The sequence below is a fragment of the Oncorhynchus mykiss genome, chromosome 3 (genome assembly GCF_057628025.1).
Source record: "Oncorhynchus mykiss isolate SJ-2025 chromosome 3, ASM5762802v1, whole genome shotgun sequence".
In the NCBI taxonomy this organism is placed as follows: domain Eukaryota; kingdom Metazoa; phylum Chordata; class Actinopteri; order Salmoniformes; family Salmonidae; genus Oncorhynchus; species Oncorhynchus mykiss.
In genome coordinates, this window is record NC_143024.1 from 48,530,700 (window position 1) to 48,547,815 (window position 17,116).

General features: G+C 41.2%; 1 protein-coding gene across 1 annotated transcript; it reads left to right on the forward strand.

Moving 5' to 3' along the window:
* Positions 1-392: 392 nt before the first annotated feature.
* On the forward strand, positions 393-16,482 carry LOC149984568 (uncharacterized). Its single transcript, XM_090230584.1, has 2 exons — positions 393-1,255; positions 16,155-16,482. Exons 1-2 carry the CDS (start codon positions 393-395, stop codon positions 16,480-16,482), a joined length of 1,191 nt encoding a protein of 396 aa, XP_090086710.1.
* Positions 16,483-17,116: the final 634 nt, after the last annotated feature.

Below are 17,116 nucleotides of genomic sequence, written 5' to 3' on the forward strand. Positions count from 1 at the left end.
CAGGAAAAACTCCCTAGAAAGGCAGGAACCTAGAAAGAAACCTAGAGATGAACCAGCCAAACAAGTGGATATTTGTCATCGAATATTCATAACAGAGGCAATAGCTCATTAAATTGCATTTTTCCCTTGACATCTCAACCCAATTTGTTAGGCTACACAACCATTCCCTTGAATACGAACAATGCATTAATTAGAATCCAAGGGAATTGAGCCCATCCCTGTTAACCAGCCAAAGAGAAGTCTGGTCCCCTCGTGCATCTCTTATATAAACCCAGTGTCCAGTCATAGATGTGGCATGCCTATCACCTGCAAGTGCTTACAGTGGGCACCTCTCTCTGACTCTTTAGAAGCTCTGTGATGCTCTCTATCTTTGCTCCCTCTCTTATCTCTCAATGAGTAACAACAGTGTGGGTCTGTCACCAGTGTTGCCCCTCAATAGTTTCGGGAATGTGCTGATGTTTCTTTTCAGCATAGTGTTGGCAGCCGCAATTACTTTCCTCAACATCTCGGTGTTTCTCTCAATCATGATGAACAAGTCGCTGCGCAGCGAGAACCGCTTTATGTACATGCTGAGTACCTCTTTCAGCGACATCTGTTCTGGGGTATCCTATTACTATGTGGGCGTCCTAGACGTGAGGGACAGCTATGACTCCCCTAAAAGAACGTTTTACATCGCTCCCACATTCCTAGGGCTCTCGTACATGGCTATACTGGCAGCACAGTCCGATAGGTATCATGCCGTGACAGCACCTTTTAAATACTCCCAGAGAATGACCCGCAACAGGACGCTGCTTGTCATTCTATTTTACTGGGTTTACGCTTTTGCCATTGTAGCGGTGAACAATCTAGTTTCAATGGGGATCGCGAAACAAGTCACGGGTATCGGTACCTTTGTTGGGAACATTTTCACTGTGATCATTATGATAGGCCTGAATATTAGACTGTTCTTTATAGCTAAATTCCAGTTGGAGAGAGAGCCGCCCTCTGTGGAGAGAGAGAACAAGCGCTCCTCGGTGTACCTAATCATAGTAGTAGCAGTGTTTTTCCTGGCGGCATGGTTACCCATTTTCATCCACATAATTTGTTGTAATTTTATCGGGTCAACGTGTTATTCTTTTAGAAACGAAGGAACCGATCCCCTTAGAATTCTTCCACGCTTAAATGCTGTGTTAACCCCGCTGTTGTACATCAGAGGCTGTGCCTCACTCAGGGCAACGCTGTTCACCAAGGTTTGGAAACCTTGCTGTAGAAGGAGGTATTAGTCAAGCATTTTGGGCACCTTTCTTATAATCTTCAATTGGAGTCTTTATGCATTTAGGGCACATATCTACCCGAAAGTATTTTATGTTCAGAAAAGGTCTTTGGTATGCCTGCACGCCAACTCTCCAAAAGTTGATTGTGCAATTAAACATTTTCAGGCCAAGCACCTAAAAGTGTATTTTTTGGTTGACAAGAATGTATCATTTGTCATTAGTTGATATACATGCAAATATGCCTGTCCACATCCATTTGTTTCCATGTAAATGATTATATATCTTATTAGGATTTATATCTTATATCTGACTGATATAGCCTAACTGATTTATGCTTCTATTTCTAGTTCTATTTTAAAGTGAGCTTACTACCAAGGTTTCTGGTCGTTGAACATCTCATTCCAAAATCAAGGGCATTAATATGGAGTTGGTCACCCCTTTGCTGCTATAACAGCCTCCACTCTTCTGGGAAGGCTTTCCACTATATGTTGGAACATTGCTGCTGGTACTTCCTTCCATTCAGCCACAAGATAATTAGTGAGGTCGGCACGGATGTTGGGCGATTAGGCCTGGCTCGCAGTCGGCACTCCAATTAATCCTAAAGGTGTTTGATGGAGTTGAAGTCAGAGCTCTGTGCAGGCCAGTCAAGTTCTTCCACACTGATCTTGACAAACCATTTCTTCATGGACCTCGCTTTGTGTATGGGGTATTGTCATGATGAAACAAGAAAGGACCTTCCCCAAATTGTTACCAAAGTTGTAAGCACAGTATTGTCTAGAATGTCATCGTATGCTGTAGCCTTAAGATTTCCCTTCACTGGAAGTAAGGGGCCTAGTCCGAACCATGGAAAACAGCCCCAGACCATTTTTCCTCCACTAAACTTTAAAATTGGCACTATGCATTTGGCAGGTAGCGTTCACCCGGCATCTGCCAAACCCAGATTCATCTGTCGGACTGCCACTCTAAGGAACGCGTTTCCACTGCTCCAGAGTCCAATGGCGTTGAGCTTTACACCACTCTAGCTGATGCTTAGGATGACACCTTTCCAGCATTGCGCACGGTGAACTTAGTCTTGTTTGCGGCTGCTCTGCCATGAAAACTAATTTAAAGAAGCTCCCAATGAACAGTTATTGTGCTGCCATTGCTTCTAGAGGCAGTTTGGAACTCGGTAGTGAGTGTTGCAACCAAGGACAGGTGATTTTTACGTGGTTGAGCCGTTGTTGCTCTAAGACATTTTCACTTCACAATAACAGCCCTTACAGTTGACCAGGGCAACTCTAACAGGGCAGAAATTTGACAAACTGACTTGTTGGAAAGGTGTCATCCTATGACGGTACCAAGTTGAAAGTCGCTGAGCTCTTCAGTACGGGTCATTCTATTGCATATGTTTGTCTATTGAGATTGCATGGCGGTGTGCTTGATTTTATACCCATGTTAGCAACGGGTGTGACTGAAATTGCCGAATCCACTCATTTGAAGTGGTGTTCACATACCCCATCATGCAGATTTTGTTTAATGACTTTGAAGGGTCATGCTTTAAATTAAAAAATTTATCTTCTTGTTACAATTAGTTGTCATACTGTGGAGAGTTATCCACTTTCTATTGGAAATTAATTGCATTTATAAATAGTTCTCCATGTTTCCTTACAGAATGCTTAGGCAATGATAAAGTTATATATTATTAGCCTATGATAATTCTATGTTTTATTTATTTCTAAAGTAGCCTATATTACACTGTTCATTTTCCATGGTAAGGTAGCCTTCCTCTCCTTTGAGGAAAACCAATTTTTCCTTATAGTCAATTTGGATTAAAATATACCTGTCATGTGCCCATTCATTAAGTTCATGAGTTCATTAAAACTCGAAATGTGAAAATGACCCGAAGGCTAAGTAAGGGTTGTTTAACATCTGAATGCTTCTGTGTCCTCTTTTCTCTAGTGTGAGTCCAGGACCACTACGACCTGGACCCAACGGACATCTGGTTAATACTGTCTTCAAAACATGAGGTTCCCTTACAAACAAGAGAGGATCATCTCAAAACATTAGGAATGTTGCAATAAAGGGGGACAAAACATTAAAGAGAATTTGATTCTAAGTGTGAATATGTTGAAAATAGGTACTGAATTATATAGGTTATAGGCCTATATACATTTTTCTCATGTAGGTTAAAATCATTGTTACACTGTGGATAGCCCTATGGCTACTATCGAAGGTTAGATGTGATTCATTAATTAAATAATATGATCATTGTCATTTAAGTTTTGATAAGCCTGGTAAATCTCCTAACCAAGACACAATTTTGACACTCGTCCTTTCCCTGAACAATTTATGTTATATAATAATGATCTATTGTTGATGAATTAAAACAACAAAATGTAGCCTTGTTGAAACCATATTTGGAAATGTAACTTTTTTTCCTACACAATAATAACATTATTCTATTGTAATAGAAAATTGTAGCTGGGTGTAATTGTTTGAAATGGGTGTAATTGAACCAAATTTGATAAAGAATAGGTTAAGCCCAAATGCTTATTTGGTAGGATAATTCATGTTCAATCAAAAGGATATTGTTTGGTGAGCAGTTATTGTTTTGACACCTTTTAAAAACAACATTTTATATTCTCTACTTTTTGCCTATTGATGTGTTAATTACTGTTTAAAACTTTTGAATGCTCCTGCAGGTATGTAGACTATAGGTCTAGCCAGCTATAACTAGCATATATAAGATGAGCCTTAAAAATCCCCAAAATAACAACAAGTACATGGAGTTTTGTTGAAGAATGAAAGCAAATATTGAAGGTTAACAAGATATATTTGAAATACTTTCTTTGAAAAAAATAATCTTTATCAACTCAAACATTTAGGCTATGTTAGTTGAATTGTCCTCTAATCATAAATTGATTCTTATGGTTCAGATTCAGATTCAGATGTTTTAATAGTACAGTGAAAATCTTAGGCTTCGAGCTCCAGCATGCAGGACTAGTGAAATAAAATAAGGAAAATGGCAATAAAAAACAAGATAAATACAAATAGCGCTCTATAGCACTATATCGTCATGGTCCCGGACTCACACTAGAGAAAAGAGGAAACAGCAGCACTCAGATGTTAAACAACCCTTAACCGTCGGGTCATTTTCACATTTCGAGTTTTAACAAACTCATAATGCAGTATATTTTCAACCATTTTGTCTAAGGAAAAATTGGTTTTCCTCAAAGGAGCGGAAGGCTACCTTACCATGGTAAATTAACAGTCTAATATTTCAAGCAGACCACAATAGTTCCTGTGCCCAGGAACACCAAGGTAACCTGCCTAAATTACTATCAAATCAAATCAAATGTATTTATATAGCCCTTCGTACATCAGCTGATATCTCAAAGTGCTGTACAGAAACCCAGCCTAAAACCCCAAACAGCAAGCAATGCAGGTGTAGAAGCACGGTGGCTAGGAAAAACTCCCTAGAAAGGCCAAAACCTAGGAAGAAACCTAGAGAGGAACCAGGGTATGTGGGGTGACCAGTCCTCTTCTGGCTGTGCCGGGTGGAGATTATAACAGAACATGGCCAAGATGTTCAAATGTTCATAAATGACCAGCATGGTCCAATAATAATAAGGCAGAACAGTTGAAACTGGAGCAGCAGCACGGCCAAGTGGACTGGGGACAGCAAGGAGTCATCATGTCAGGTAGTCCTGAAGCATGGTCCTAGGGCTCAGGTCCTCCGAGAGAGAGAAAGAAAGAGAGAAAGAGAGAATTAGAGAGCACACTTAAATTCACACAGGACACCGAATAGGACAGGAGAAGTACTCCAGATATAACAAACTGACCCTAGCCCCCCGACACATAAACTACTGCAGCATAAATACTGGAGGCTGAGACAGGAGGGGTCAGGAGACACTGTGGCCCCATCCGAGGACACCCCCTGACAGGGCCAAACAGGAAGGATATAACCTCATCCACTTTGCCAAAGCACAGCCCCCACACAACTAGAGGGATATCTTCAACCACCAACTTACCATCCTGAGACAAGGCCAAGTATAGCCCACAAAGATCTCCAAACTGGCACAACCCAAGGGGGGGGGCGCCAACCCAGACAGGAAGATCACATCAGTGTCTCAACTCACTCAGGTAACGCACCCCTCCCAGGGACGGTATGAAAGAGCCCCAGTAAAGCCAGTGACTCAGCCCCTTAGAGGCAGAGAATCCCAGTGGAAAGAGGGGAACCGGCCAGGCAGAGACAGCAAGGGTGGTTCGTTGCTCCAGAGCCTTTCCGTTCACCTTCCCACTCCTGGGCCAGACTACACTCAATCATATGACCCACTGAAGAGATGAGTCTTCAGTAAAGACTTAAAGGTTGAGACCGAGTTTGCGTCTCTTACATGGGTAGGCAGACCGTTCCATAAAAATGGAGCTCTATAGGAGAAAGGCCTGCCTCCAGCTGTTTGCTTAAAAATTCTAGGGACAATTAGGAGGCCTGCGTCTTGTGACCGTAGCGTACGTGTAGGTATGTACGGCAGGACCCAATCAGAGACATAGTTAGGAGCGAGCCCATGTAATGCTTTGTAGGTTAGCAATAAAACCTTGAAATCAACCCATGCCTTGACAGGAAGCCAGTGTAGGGAGGCTAGCACTGGAGTAATATGATCACATCTTTTGGTTCTAGTCAGGATTCTAGCAGCCGTATTTAGCACTAACTGAAGTTTATTTAGTGCTTTATCCGGGTAGTCGGAAAGTAGAGCATTGCAGTAGTCTAACCTAGAAGTGACAAAAGCATGGATTAATTTTTCTGCATCATTTTTTGGACAGAAAGTTTCTGATTTTTGCAATGTTACGTAGATGGAAAAAAGCTGTCCTTGAAATGGTCTTGATATGTTCTTCAAAAGAGAGATCAGGGTGGATAGTAACGCCGAGGTCCTTCACAGTTTTATTTGAGACGACTGTACAACCATTAAGATTAATTGTCAGATTCAACAGAAGATGTCTTTGTTTCTTGGGACCTAGAACAAGCATCTCTGTTTTGTCCGAGTTTAAAAGTAGAAAGTTTGCAGCCATCCACTTCCTTATGTCTGAAACACATGCTTCTAGCGAGGGCAATTTTGGGGCTTCACCATGTTTCATTGAAATGTACAGCTGTGTGTCATCCGCATAGCAGTGAAAGTTAACATTATGTTTTCGAATGACATCCCCAAGAGGTAAAATATATAGTAAAAACAATAATGGTTCTACAACGGAACCTTGAGGAACATCGACATTTACAGTTGATTTGTCAGAGGACAAACCATTCACAGAGACAAACTGATATCTTTCTGACAGATAAGATCTAAACCAGGCCAGAACTATTCCGTGTAGACCAATTTGGGTTTCCAATTTCTCCAAAAGAATGTGGTGATCGATGGTATCAAAAGCAGCACTAAGGTCTAGGAGCACGAGGACAGATGCCTCGGTCTGATGCCATTAAAAGGTAATTCACCACCTTCACAAGTGCAGTCTCAGTGCTATGATGGGGTCTAAAACCAGACTGAAGCATTTCGTTTACATTGTTTGTCTTCAGGAAGGCAGTGAGTTGCTGCGCAACAGCCTTTTCTAAAATTTTTGAGAGGAATGGAAGATTATATATATGCCGATAGTTTTTTTATATTTTCTGGGTCAAGGTTTGGCTTTTTCAAGAGAGGCTTTATTACTGCCACTTTTAGTGAGTTTGGTACACATCCGGTGGATAGACAGCCGTTTATTATGTTCAACATAGGAGGGCCAAGCACAGGAAGCAGCTCTTTCAGTAGTTTAGTTGGAATAGGGTCCAGTATGCAGCTTGAAGGTTTAGAGGCCATGATTATTTTCATCATTGTGTCAAGAGATATAGTACTAAAACACTTGAGCGTCTCTCTTGATCCTAGGTCCTGGCAGAGTTGTGCAGACTCTGGACAACTGAGCTTTGAAGGAATACGCAGATTTAAAGAGGAGTCCGTAATTTGCTTTCTAATAATCATGATCTTTTCCTCAAAGAAGTTCATGAATTTATCACTGCTGAAGTGAAAGTCATCCTCTCTTGGGGAATGCTGCGTTTTAGTTAGCTTTGCGACAGTATCGAAAAGGAATTTCGGATTGTTCTTATTTTCCTCAATTAAGTTAGAAAAAGAGGATGATCGAGCAGCAGTAAGGGCTCTTCGGTACTGCACTGTACTGTCTTTCCAAGCTAGTCGGAAGACTTCCAGTTTGGTGTGGCGCCATTTCCGTTTCAATTTTCTGGAAGCTTGCTTCAGAGCTTGGGTATTTTCTGTGTACCAGGGAGCTAGTTTCTTCTGAGAAATGTTTTTCGTTTTTAGGTGTGCAACTGCATCTAGGGTATTGCGCAAGGTTAAATTGAGTTCCTCAGTTAGGTGGTTAACTGATTTTTGTCCTCTGGCATCCTTGGGTAGACAGAGGGAATCTGGAAGGACATCAAGGAATCTTTGTGTTGTCTGTGAATTTATAGCACGACTTTTGATGTTCCTTGGTTGGGGTCTGAGCAGATTATTTGTTGCAATTGCAAACGTAATCAAATGGTGGTCCGATAGTCCAGGATTATGAGGAAAAACATTAAGATCCACAACATTTATTCCATGGGACAAAACTAGGTCCAGAGAATGACTGTGACAGTGAGTGGGTCCAGAGACATGTTGGACAAAACCCACTGAGTCGATGATGGCTCCGAAAGCCTTTTGGAGTGGGTCTGTGGACTTTTCCATGTGAATATTAAAGTCACCAAAGATTAGAATATTATCTGCTATGACTACAAGGTCCGATAGGAATTCAGGGAACTCAATGAGGAATGCTGTATATGGCCCAGGAGGCCTGTAAACAGTAGCTATAAAAAGTGATTGAGTAGGCTGCATAGATTTCATGACTAGAAGCTCAAATGACGAAAACGTCATTTATTTTTTTGTACATTGAAATTTGCTATCGTAAATGTTAGCAACACCTCCGCCTTTGCGGGATGCACGGGGGATATGGTCACTAGTGTAGGCAGGAGGTACTACCATTACTACAACTCGTTAACCACGCTAATCCTCAACACGGGGGCCTCAAGGGTGTGTGCTCAGTCCCATCCTGTACTCTCTGTTTACTCATGACTGCATGACCAAGCACCATCATTAAGTTTGCAGATGACACAACAGTGGAAGGCCTGATCATCGACAACAAAGAGACAGCCTATAGGGAGAAGGTCAGAGACCTGAGAGTGTGATTCCAGGATAACAACATCTCCCTCAACTTGATCAAGACAAAGGAGCTGATTGTGAAATACAGGAAAAGAAGGACCGAGCACGCCCCTAAGTCACACGACTCCTGAATCCTCAAAGGGCTACCCAGACCCCTCTTTTATGCTTTTATGCTGCTGCTACTCTCTGTTTATAATCTATGCATAGTCACTTTAACTCTACCTACATGTACATATTACCTCAATTAGACTTCTGAACAGCTAGTCAAATGGCTACCCGGTCTACTTGCATTTGTCGTGCGTTCTTCACTACAGTGTCCTTGTGGTTAGACCATTTCAGCTTCTCTGAAATGTGTCAACTCCTTTGTTTTGTGAATATTGAAGGAGATATTGTTCACCTGGCACCACCCCATCAGAGTGTCTACCTCCGCCCTGTAGGCTGTCTCGTTATTGGTGATCAGGCCTACTACTGTACTGTCATCAGCGAACTTGATGATGGAGATGGAACTGTGTCATGGGTATACAGAGGATACAGGAGGGGACTGAGGATGCACCCTCGTGGGACACTTGTGTAGAGGATCAGTGTTGAGGAGGTAATATCACCACTTGGAGGCGGCCTGTCAAGAAGTCCAGGACCCAGTTGCATAGGGAAGAGTTCAGACCCAGGGCTGTGAGCTTTGTAAACAGCTGGCACTATGGTATTGAAGGCCGAGCTGTAGTCAATGAACAGCATCCCCTTGTTCAGTTATAATTATTAGAATAAGAACTAGATGGACATTGTGAAAGCTCAAACCAAGTTTTTTCTTCCCAAAGGATGGAACAGCTGAATCGACAAAAACACGTTTACAATAGTTTTTTCAATACAAAATATTGTCCCCGGTCACATTGCCCTATTTATAAGCAACATCTCTCACTTTCAGTTCTCCTACAAGGCTGCTACCAATCTACACTTTTTGATTTGGGTACGTTTTGAAAGATACTATCATTATCATGTTATCTATGCATTTTTGTAATGAATCCGGTGACTGAGTCGGCAAATTCATTGACATTATCTAATTGAAAGTGCTCATATTTGAATAGGTAGGCTATGTCAAGCAATAGACATAGATATAACTGTTCATATTTTAATTATCCCTAATATCATTGATATTGATTGATTGATTTGGCTATAACAATTCCTCTACTCACGGTGAAATGGGTCCCCTTTAATCCCCTTCATGTCTACATGTTTTATCAAGCGTCTCGGAGGAGTGCTGATCTGGGATCGGCTCCCCCTGTCCAATTTTATTTATTGTGAAGCAGCCATTGTAATGATATAGCAATCTATGATCGACAGACAGTTCACGGTAACAAAGCTCCCGCCAACCTGTAGAAATTAGCACCATTCCCGTTTGAAAAGCCCCTCTTCGAGGTTGGGAACACAATACAGTACAGACTAACAAATGTAGTATCATTGTAGGAAGGGGTTGTTTTTTTAAATTGAGAATTATAACAGGGTAGAAGGTGATGTCAGGGACTCACAGAAAATCTTAAATAACTTATTGGATATAGGGGGCGCTATATACATTTTTGGATAAAAAAACGTTCCCGTTTTAAACAAGATATTTTGTCACAAAAAGATGCTCGACTATGCATATAATTGACAGCTTTGGAAAGAAAACACTCTGACGTTTCCAAAACTGCAAAGATATTGTCTGTGAGTGCCACAGAACTGATGCTACAGGCGAAACCAAGATGAAATTTCAAACAGGAAGTGCCCCAGATTTTAAAGGCGCTGTGTTCCAATGACTCCTTATATGGCTGTGAATGGCTCACGAATGAGCTTACACTTTCTGTCGTTTCCCCAAGGTGTCTGCAGCATTGTGACGTATTTGTAGGCATATCATTGGAAGATTGACCATAAGACACTACATTTACCAGGTGGTCGCTTGGTGTCCTCCGTCGCAATTACTGCGTAATCTCCAGCTGCAGTACTTTTCCGTCTGCTACTGAGGAAAAACCCAACTGCCACGAATAATTTATCATCGAATAGATATGTGAAAAACACCTTGAGGATTGATTCTAAACAACGTTTGCCATGTTTCTGTCGATATTATGGAGTTCATTTGGAAAAAAATAATTTAAGTAGGGCTACATTGTTAGGCTACAAAGAGCTGGTGAAGGGACTTCATGTTGAAAGATCTGTCACTTCAAACCCCTATTACTGGTTTCACATACGATTTACTATATTTAGCCTGTAAAAAATAAGCTATGTTTATTTGACCCCTTATAAATAGGACAATTGTTACAGGTCCTAAGAAAAATTATACGACTAATAAAATGTATTTTCAAAGGAATCAAATAGCATATTTTGAGTTCAATTAGGCAGTATTGGTGTCTCTGAGGAGTCTTTGGCCTGGTTTGCTAACTAACTCTCTCAAAGAGTGCAGTGTATAAAAGTCAGAACATCTGCTGTCTCAGCCACTGCCTGTTACCAATGGAATACCTCAAGGCTCGATTCTAGGCCCCACGCTCTTCTCAATTTACATCAACAACATAGCACAAGCAGTTGGAAGATCTGTCATCCGTTTAGTTGCCAATGATACAGTCTTATACCAGATTGGCCTCTCCCTGGATTTTGTGCGCTCCACAGCAAAGCTTTCTTAGTGTCCAACAAGCTTTTTCTGCCCTTAACCTTGTTCTGAACACCTCCAAAACAAAGTTAATGCGTACTGGTAAGAAGAATGCCCCTCTCCCAACCAGTGTGATTACTACCATTGACGGTTTAGAGCTTGAGGTAATCACCTGATCCTCTTTGGGCTGAGATCCCGCTAATGGGATCGATATGACAACAGCCAGTGAAAGTGCAGGGCGCCAAATTCAAACAACAGAAATCTCATAATTAAAATTCCTCAAACAAACAAGTATTTTACACCATTTTAAAGATACACTTCTTGTTAATCCCAGTACAGTGTCCGATTTCAAATAGGCTTTACGGCGAAAGCACAACAAACAATTATGTTAGGTCAGAGCCAAGTCACAGAAAAACACAGCCATTTTTCCAGCCAAAGAGTGGAGTCATAAAAAGCAGAAATAGAGATAAATTAATCACTAACCTTTGATGATCTTCATCAGATGACACTCATAGGACTTCATGTTACACAATACATGTATGTTTTGTTTGATAAAGTTCATATTTATATCAAAAAAATCTCAGTATACATTGACGCGTTATGTTCAGTAGTTCCAAAAACATCCGGTGATTTTGCAGAGAGCCACATCAATTTACAGAAATACTCATCATAAATGTTGATGAAAATACAAGTGTTATACATGGAACTTTAGATGAACTTCTCCTTAATGCAACCGCTGTGTCAGATTTCAAAAAAGCTTTACCAAAAAAGCACAACATGCTATAATCTGAGTACGGTGCGCAGAGACCAAAACAAGCCAAAAAGATATCCGCCATGTTGTGTAGTCAACAGAAGTCAGAAATAGCATTATAAATATTCACTTACCTTTGATGATCCTCATCAGAATGCACTCCCAGGAATCCCAGTTCCACAAAAAATGTTTGTTTTGTTCCATAAAATCCATAATTTATGTCCAAATACCTACTTTTTGTACGCACGTTCAGTACACAATCCAAACTCACGACGCACTGGCAAGTCCATGCAAAATTTCAGACGAAAAGTCACATTACAGTTCGTAGAAACATGTCAAACGATGTATAGAATCAATCTTTACGATGTTTTTAACATAAATCTTCAATAATGTTCCAACTGGAGAATTCCTTTGTCTTCAGAAATGCAATGGAACTGGAGCTAACTACCACGTGAGCGCGTGAGACTGACCTCATGGCTCTCTGGCAGACCTCTGACTCATTCCCCTCTCATTCGCCCCCACTTCATAGTAGAAGCATCAAACAAGGTTCTAAAGACTGTTGACATCTAGTGGAAGCCTTAGGAAGTGCAATATGACCAATATCCCACTGTATCTCCGATAGGCAATGAGTTGAAAACCTACAAACCTCAGATTTTCCACTTCTTGGTTGGATTTTTTCTCAGGTTTTTGCCTGCCATATAAGTTATGCTATACTCACAGACATCATTCAAACAGTTTTAGAAACTTCAGAGTGTTTCATATCCAAATATACTAATAATATGCATATATTAGAAACTGGGCATGAGTAGCAGGCAGTTTACTCTGGGCACCTTATTCATCTAAGCTACTCAATACTGCCCCCAGCCATAAGAAGTTATACAAGTATTTGGGAGTATGGCTAGACAGTACACTATCCTTCTCTTAGCACATATCAAAGCTGCAGGCTAAAGTTAAATATAGACCTGAATTCCTCTATCGTAATCACTCCTCTTTCACCACAGCTGCCAAACTAACTCTGATTCAGATCATCCTACCCATGCTAGATTACGGAGATCTAATTTTTAGATCGGCAGGTAAGGGTGCTCTCGAGCGGCTAGATGTTCTTTAACATGTGGCCATCAGATTTTCCATCAACGCTCCTTATAGGACACATCATTGTACTCTATACTACTCTGTAAACTGGTCATCTCTGTTTACAAGTCGCAAGAACACCGGTTGATGCTTATTTATAAAACCCTCTTAGGCCTCATTCCCCCATATCTGAGATACCTACTGCAGCCCTCATCTTCCACATACAACACCCGTTCTGCCAGTCACATTCTGTTAAAGGTCCCCAAAGCACAAACATCCCTGGTTACTCCTCTTTTCAGTTCGCTGCAGCTAGCGACTGGAACGAGCTGCAAAAAAAACATTCAAACTGGAATGTTTTCTCAATCTCTTCATTCAAAGACTCACTCATGGACACTCTTACTGACAGTTGTGGCTGCTTCGAGTGATGTATTGTTGCCTCTAACTTCTTGCCCTTTGTGCTGTTCTCTGTTCCCAATAATGTTTGTACCATGTTTTGTGCTGCTACTATGTTGTGCTGCTGCAATGTTGTGTTGCTCCATGCTGTGTTTTCATGTGTTGCTGCCATACTATGTTGTTGTCTTAGGTCCCTCTTTATTTAGTGCTGTGGTGTCTCTTGTTGTGATGTGTATTTTGTCCTATATTTTTATTTAATTTATTTCGATTTTTAATCCCAGCCCCCATCCCCGCAGGAGGCCATTTGCCTTCTGGTAGGCCGTCGTTGTAAATAAGAATTTGCTCTTAAACCCCCCTACTTTTTTCAATTTCCACCTGAAGACATACCCAAATCTAACTGCCTGTAGCTCAGGCCCAGAACCAAGGATATAAATATTCTTGGTTTCATTCGAAAGAAAACACTGACGGTTGTGTAAATGTTAATTGAATGTAGGAGAATAACACAAGATCTGGTTTAGATAATACAATGAAAAAAACATACGTTTTGTCTTTAATATTGTTGTGTCATCATCTTTAAAATGAACAAGATAAAACAAACATTCAGATAGGATGATAGGGTCAATTGCAGTGAAAAACATAAGAGGGCACCAGTACTTGTGCAAAATTTCAGAATGATAACTTCCAAAATGAGTGTGCTACATGACATTTATCATGAAGTCACCCAGGTGTCCCACACAAGTAGCCCAAATGTACCCAAGTGGCCAAATTGGTGAAGTTGTACATTTTAAATGGAATAACTATATACAAAATACCAAAATGGTATTCTAACACACCCACCCCAAAAACATAAATTGAGAAAAAACATGAAAAAATATATACATTTAAAAAAGAACACTTTCAATATTTGGAAGACCCTCAGTCCTTTACACAATATTGTGCTGCACAATATTAAAAAAAGTTCAAATGATTCATGAATTAAATTGCTTTTGCCAACATGTTGCGGTTCACTTGATGAAGGTGCACATGGGCCCAAATTTTTTCAACTGTCTTCTGACTGTCAACTGTGATTAGAGCGATGTTGATTGCCTTTGCTGATCGCTCATCATCTTCACCCATCAGTAAGTCGATGGCTTGAATAGTCTTTCTGGAAATGGAATACAATGTAAAAATGTGCAGCATACAGCAGTCGATTTATTTAAGAATAATGTTTTAGCATTATTAGGCCTGGAGTTCTTTTTAAGAATACAAAAGAAGCCATGCACCCTTAAATGGGCTATCAGCAGGACAATAGACTCTTACCAAGTCCACCAAATGCATTGTTTTCTAACCACATCTGGATCGATCCATAACAAATTACTATGAGAATAAATATCACTGAATGACAGAACTATTGGAATAATGTAGGCTATTGAAGCCAACGAATTGTTGCTTACTGGAACACCTAAAGTCATCCAATTGTTGTAATAGGATTTGAAGCAATAGCCTACCGGCGTTGGTCAACTATTTCAGCACCGTTTTGGGCTACTCCATTTGGGTATCGGTTAGCCTACAATTAGGGTGTGGAAATGTTAGGATTATTTTGCTCTTCATTCGCAGTCACTTAGCAGCCTACTACCGACCAGTCACGTTGTACAGTGCCATATTTTCCTAACAGAAACCGTGAGGGTTTGGTTTTTCTGGAATAAAAACACAATGGCTGATACTCTGGGGGCAGTATTTCATTTTTGGATGAAAAACATTCCCGTTTTAAACAAGATATTTTGTCACGAAAAGATGCTCGACTATGCATATAATTGACAGCTTTGGAAAGAAAACACTGACGTTTCCAAAACTGCAACGATATTGTCTGTGAGTGCCACAGAACTGATGTTACAGGCGAAACCCAGATAAAAATCCAACCAGGAAGTGCCGCATTTTTTTAAACCGCCTCATGCCAATGACTCCTTATATGGCTGTGAATGAGCTACGAATGAGCTTACGTTTTCCACGCATTCCCCAAGGTGTCTACAGCATTGTGACGTCTTTTTAGGCATTTCCATTGGACAATAGCTGTAAGGGACCATATTTAGCGAGTGGTCACATGAGTCTCCCGGAGAAAAGCTTGCGTAAAATACTGAGGTAGCCATTTTTCCAATCGCCTCTTATGAGAAACCAATTGCCTCGACGGATATATTATCGAATATATATATGTTAAAAACACCCTTGAGGATGGATCCTAAACAACGTTTGCCGTGTTTCTGTCGATATTATGGAGCAAATTTTTAAAAAAGTTTGCCGTTATAGTTGAAGCATTTTTCGGTCGATTTCTCAGCCAAGCATGATGAAGAAACGGGAGCTTTTTCGCCTACAAAAATATTATTTTTGGAAAAAAGGAACATTTGCCATCTAACTGGGAGTCTCCTGAGTGAAAGCATCTGAAGTTCTTCAAAGGTAAATGATTTAATTTGGTTGCTTTTCTTATTTTCGTGAAAATGTTGCCTGCTGCCAGCAGAGCCTAGCACAGCATTATGCCATGATAAACTTACACAAATGCTTGTCTAGCGTTGGCTGTAACGCATATTTTGAAAATCTGAGATGACAGTGTTGTTAACAAAAGGCTAAGCTTGTGTTTGAAATATATTTATTTCATTTGCGATTTTCATGAATAGGAAAAGTTGCGTTAGCCTCAAACGCATTAGCATATGATTACGCTCCCGGATACAGCATGCCATAGAATTCTGCGGCAGCCCGCAAGCTGTGCTGCAATACGATGCAACTTTTAGAAGGAAGAACCACTGTACATAGGACCATTCAAGATCCTGAGACGCATCAACCCGGTCATCTTTTGTTTCTAGCTTCCCAGGTCTATGACGGTCTGTCCATCCTTCAATGTCTCCTGTCTCAAGCTGGAAAGGACCAGTCCCTTCTCTCCCCCTTACCTGCCCCTCTGCCCCCTCGACTGTTGATGGTCGCCCAGCCTACACTGTCCGGCATCTGTTGGAGGCTCGTCGGGTCCAAGGAACCCTGCAGTTCCCGGTGGACTGGGAGGGCTACAGCCCCAAGGAGCGGACATGGGTGCCTGCCCGAGACATCCTGGATACGGAACTTATTCGGGACTTCAACCAACTACGTGGTGGTCGCCCTGGCTCCGCGGCTGGAGCCGCTCCTAGAAGGGGGGCTACTGTCAAGAGAGAGAGGCAGAAAGAGCAAACAGGAGGACAGAAGAAGGAGTAAACAAGGAGGAGAGAAGAAACAGCGATAGTGTGAAAGGAGACAATGGGAGCGAGAGAAAGAAGTCATCAAGAGAAGATGAACACAGATTCTGATATAGATCGAAAGACAGTGTGTGTGTGTGTAGAGAGACCTGTCTGCAGTCCTTGCCCACTTTAAAGATGGCTTTTTGCCAGCAGTTCCTCTAGACCTCATCCTCACCGTCAGCCTCACTGTCCAGGGAGTCTGACCTACACTGCAGACCTGGGTGAGGGAGAGAGGAAGAAAATGGGAGGAGGGAGAGCGGGAAGAGAGGAGGAGTGAGAGGGGGAACAGGGGAGAGGAAATTAGATTAGTTTAAAAAAAATCTTTGTTGAGGATATTTCTAGTAGCATTGCTACCAACAAAACTATAAAATGCCTTCCCTTCTTTCATTAACAAGGGAGGCATTGGATAGGTTTAGTGAAAGGACTGGATAGGTTTATACAGTATAGCTTGCATCTGTCATGTTCTTTTCAGATTAGTGGTAGAGAAAGGTAAGGAAAAAAATAGGACATTAGTTGAGACTATTCAATTTAGTGAGAAAGTACCTTCGTTCTCCAGCTCACTGACTCCACACCTATTGACTTTGAATTTGGCCAGGTCAGGAACTTTGGCA

What these genes read in the sequence shown, in the direction of transcription:
- LOC149984568 (XM_090230584.1), top strand. Translation starts at nt 393, where the DNA reads ATGAGTAACAACAGTGTGGGTCTGTCACCAGTGTTGCCCCTCAATAGT. An exon ending in AAACCTTGCTGTAGAAGGAG is followed by an intron (nt 1,256 to 16,154) that starts GTATTAGTCAAG and finishes TCCTGTCTCAAG; the next exon opens with CTGGAAAGGACCAGTCCCTT.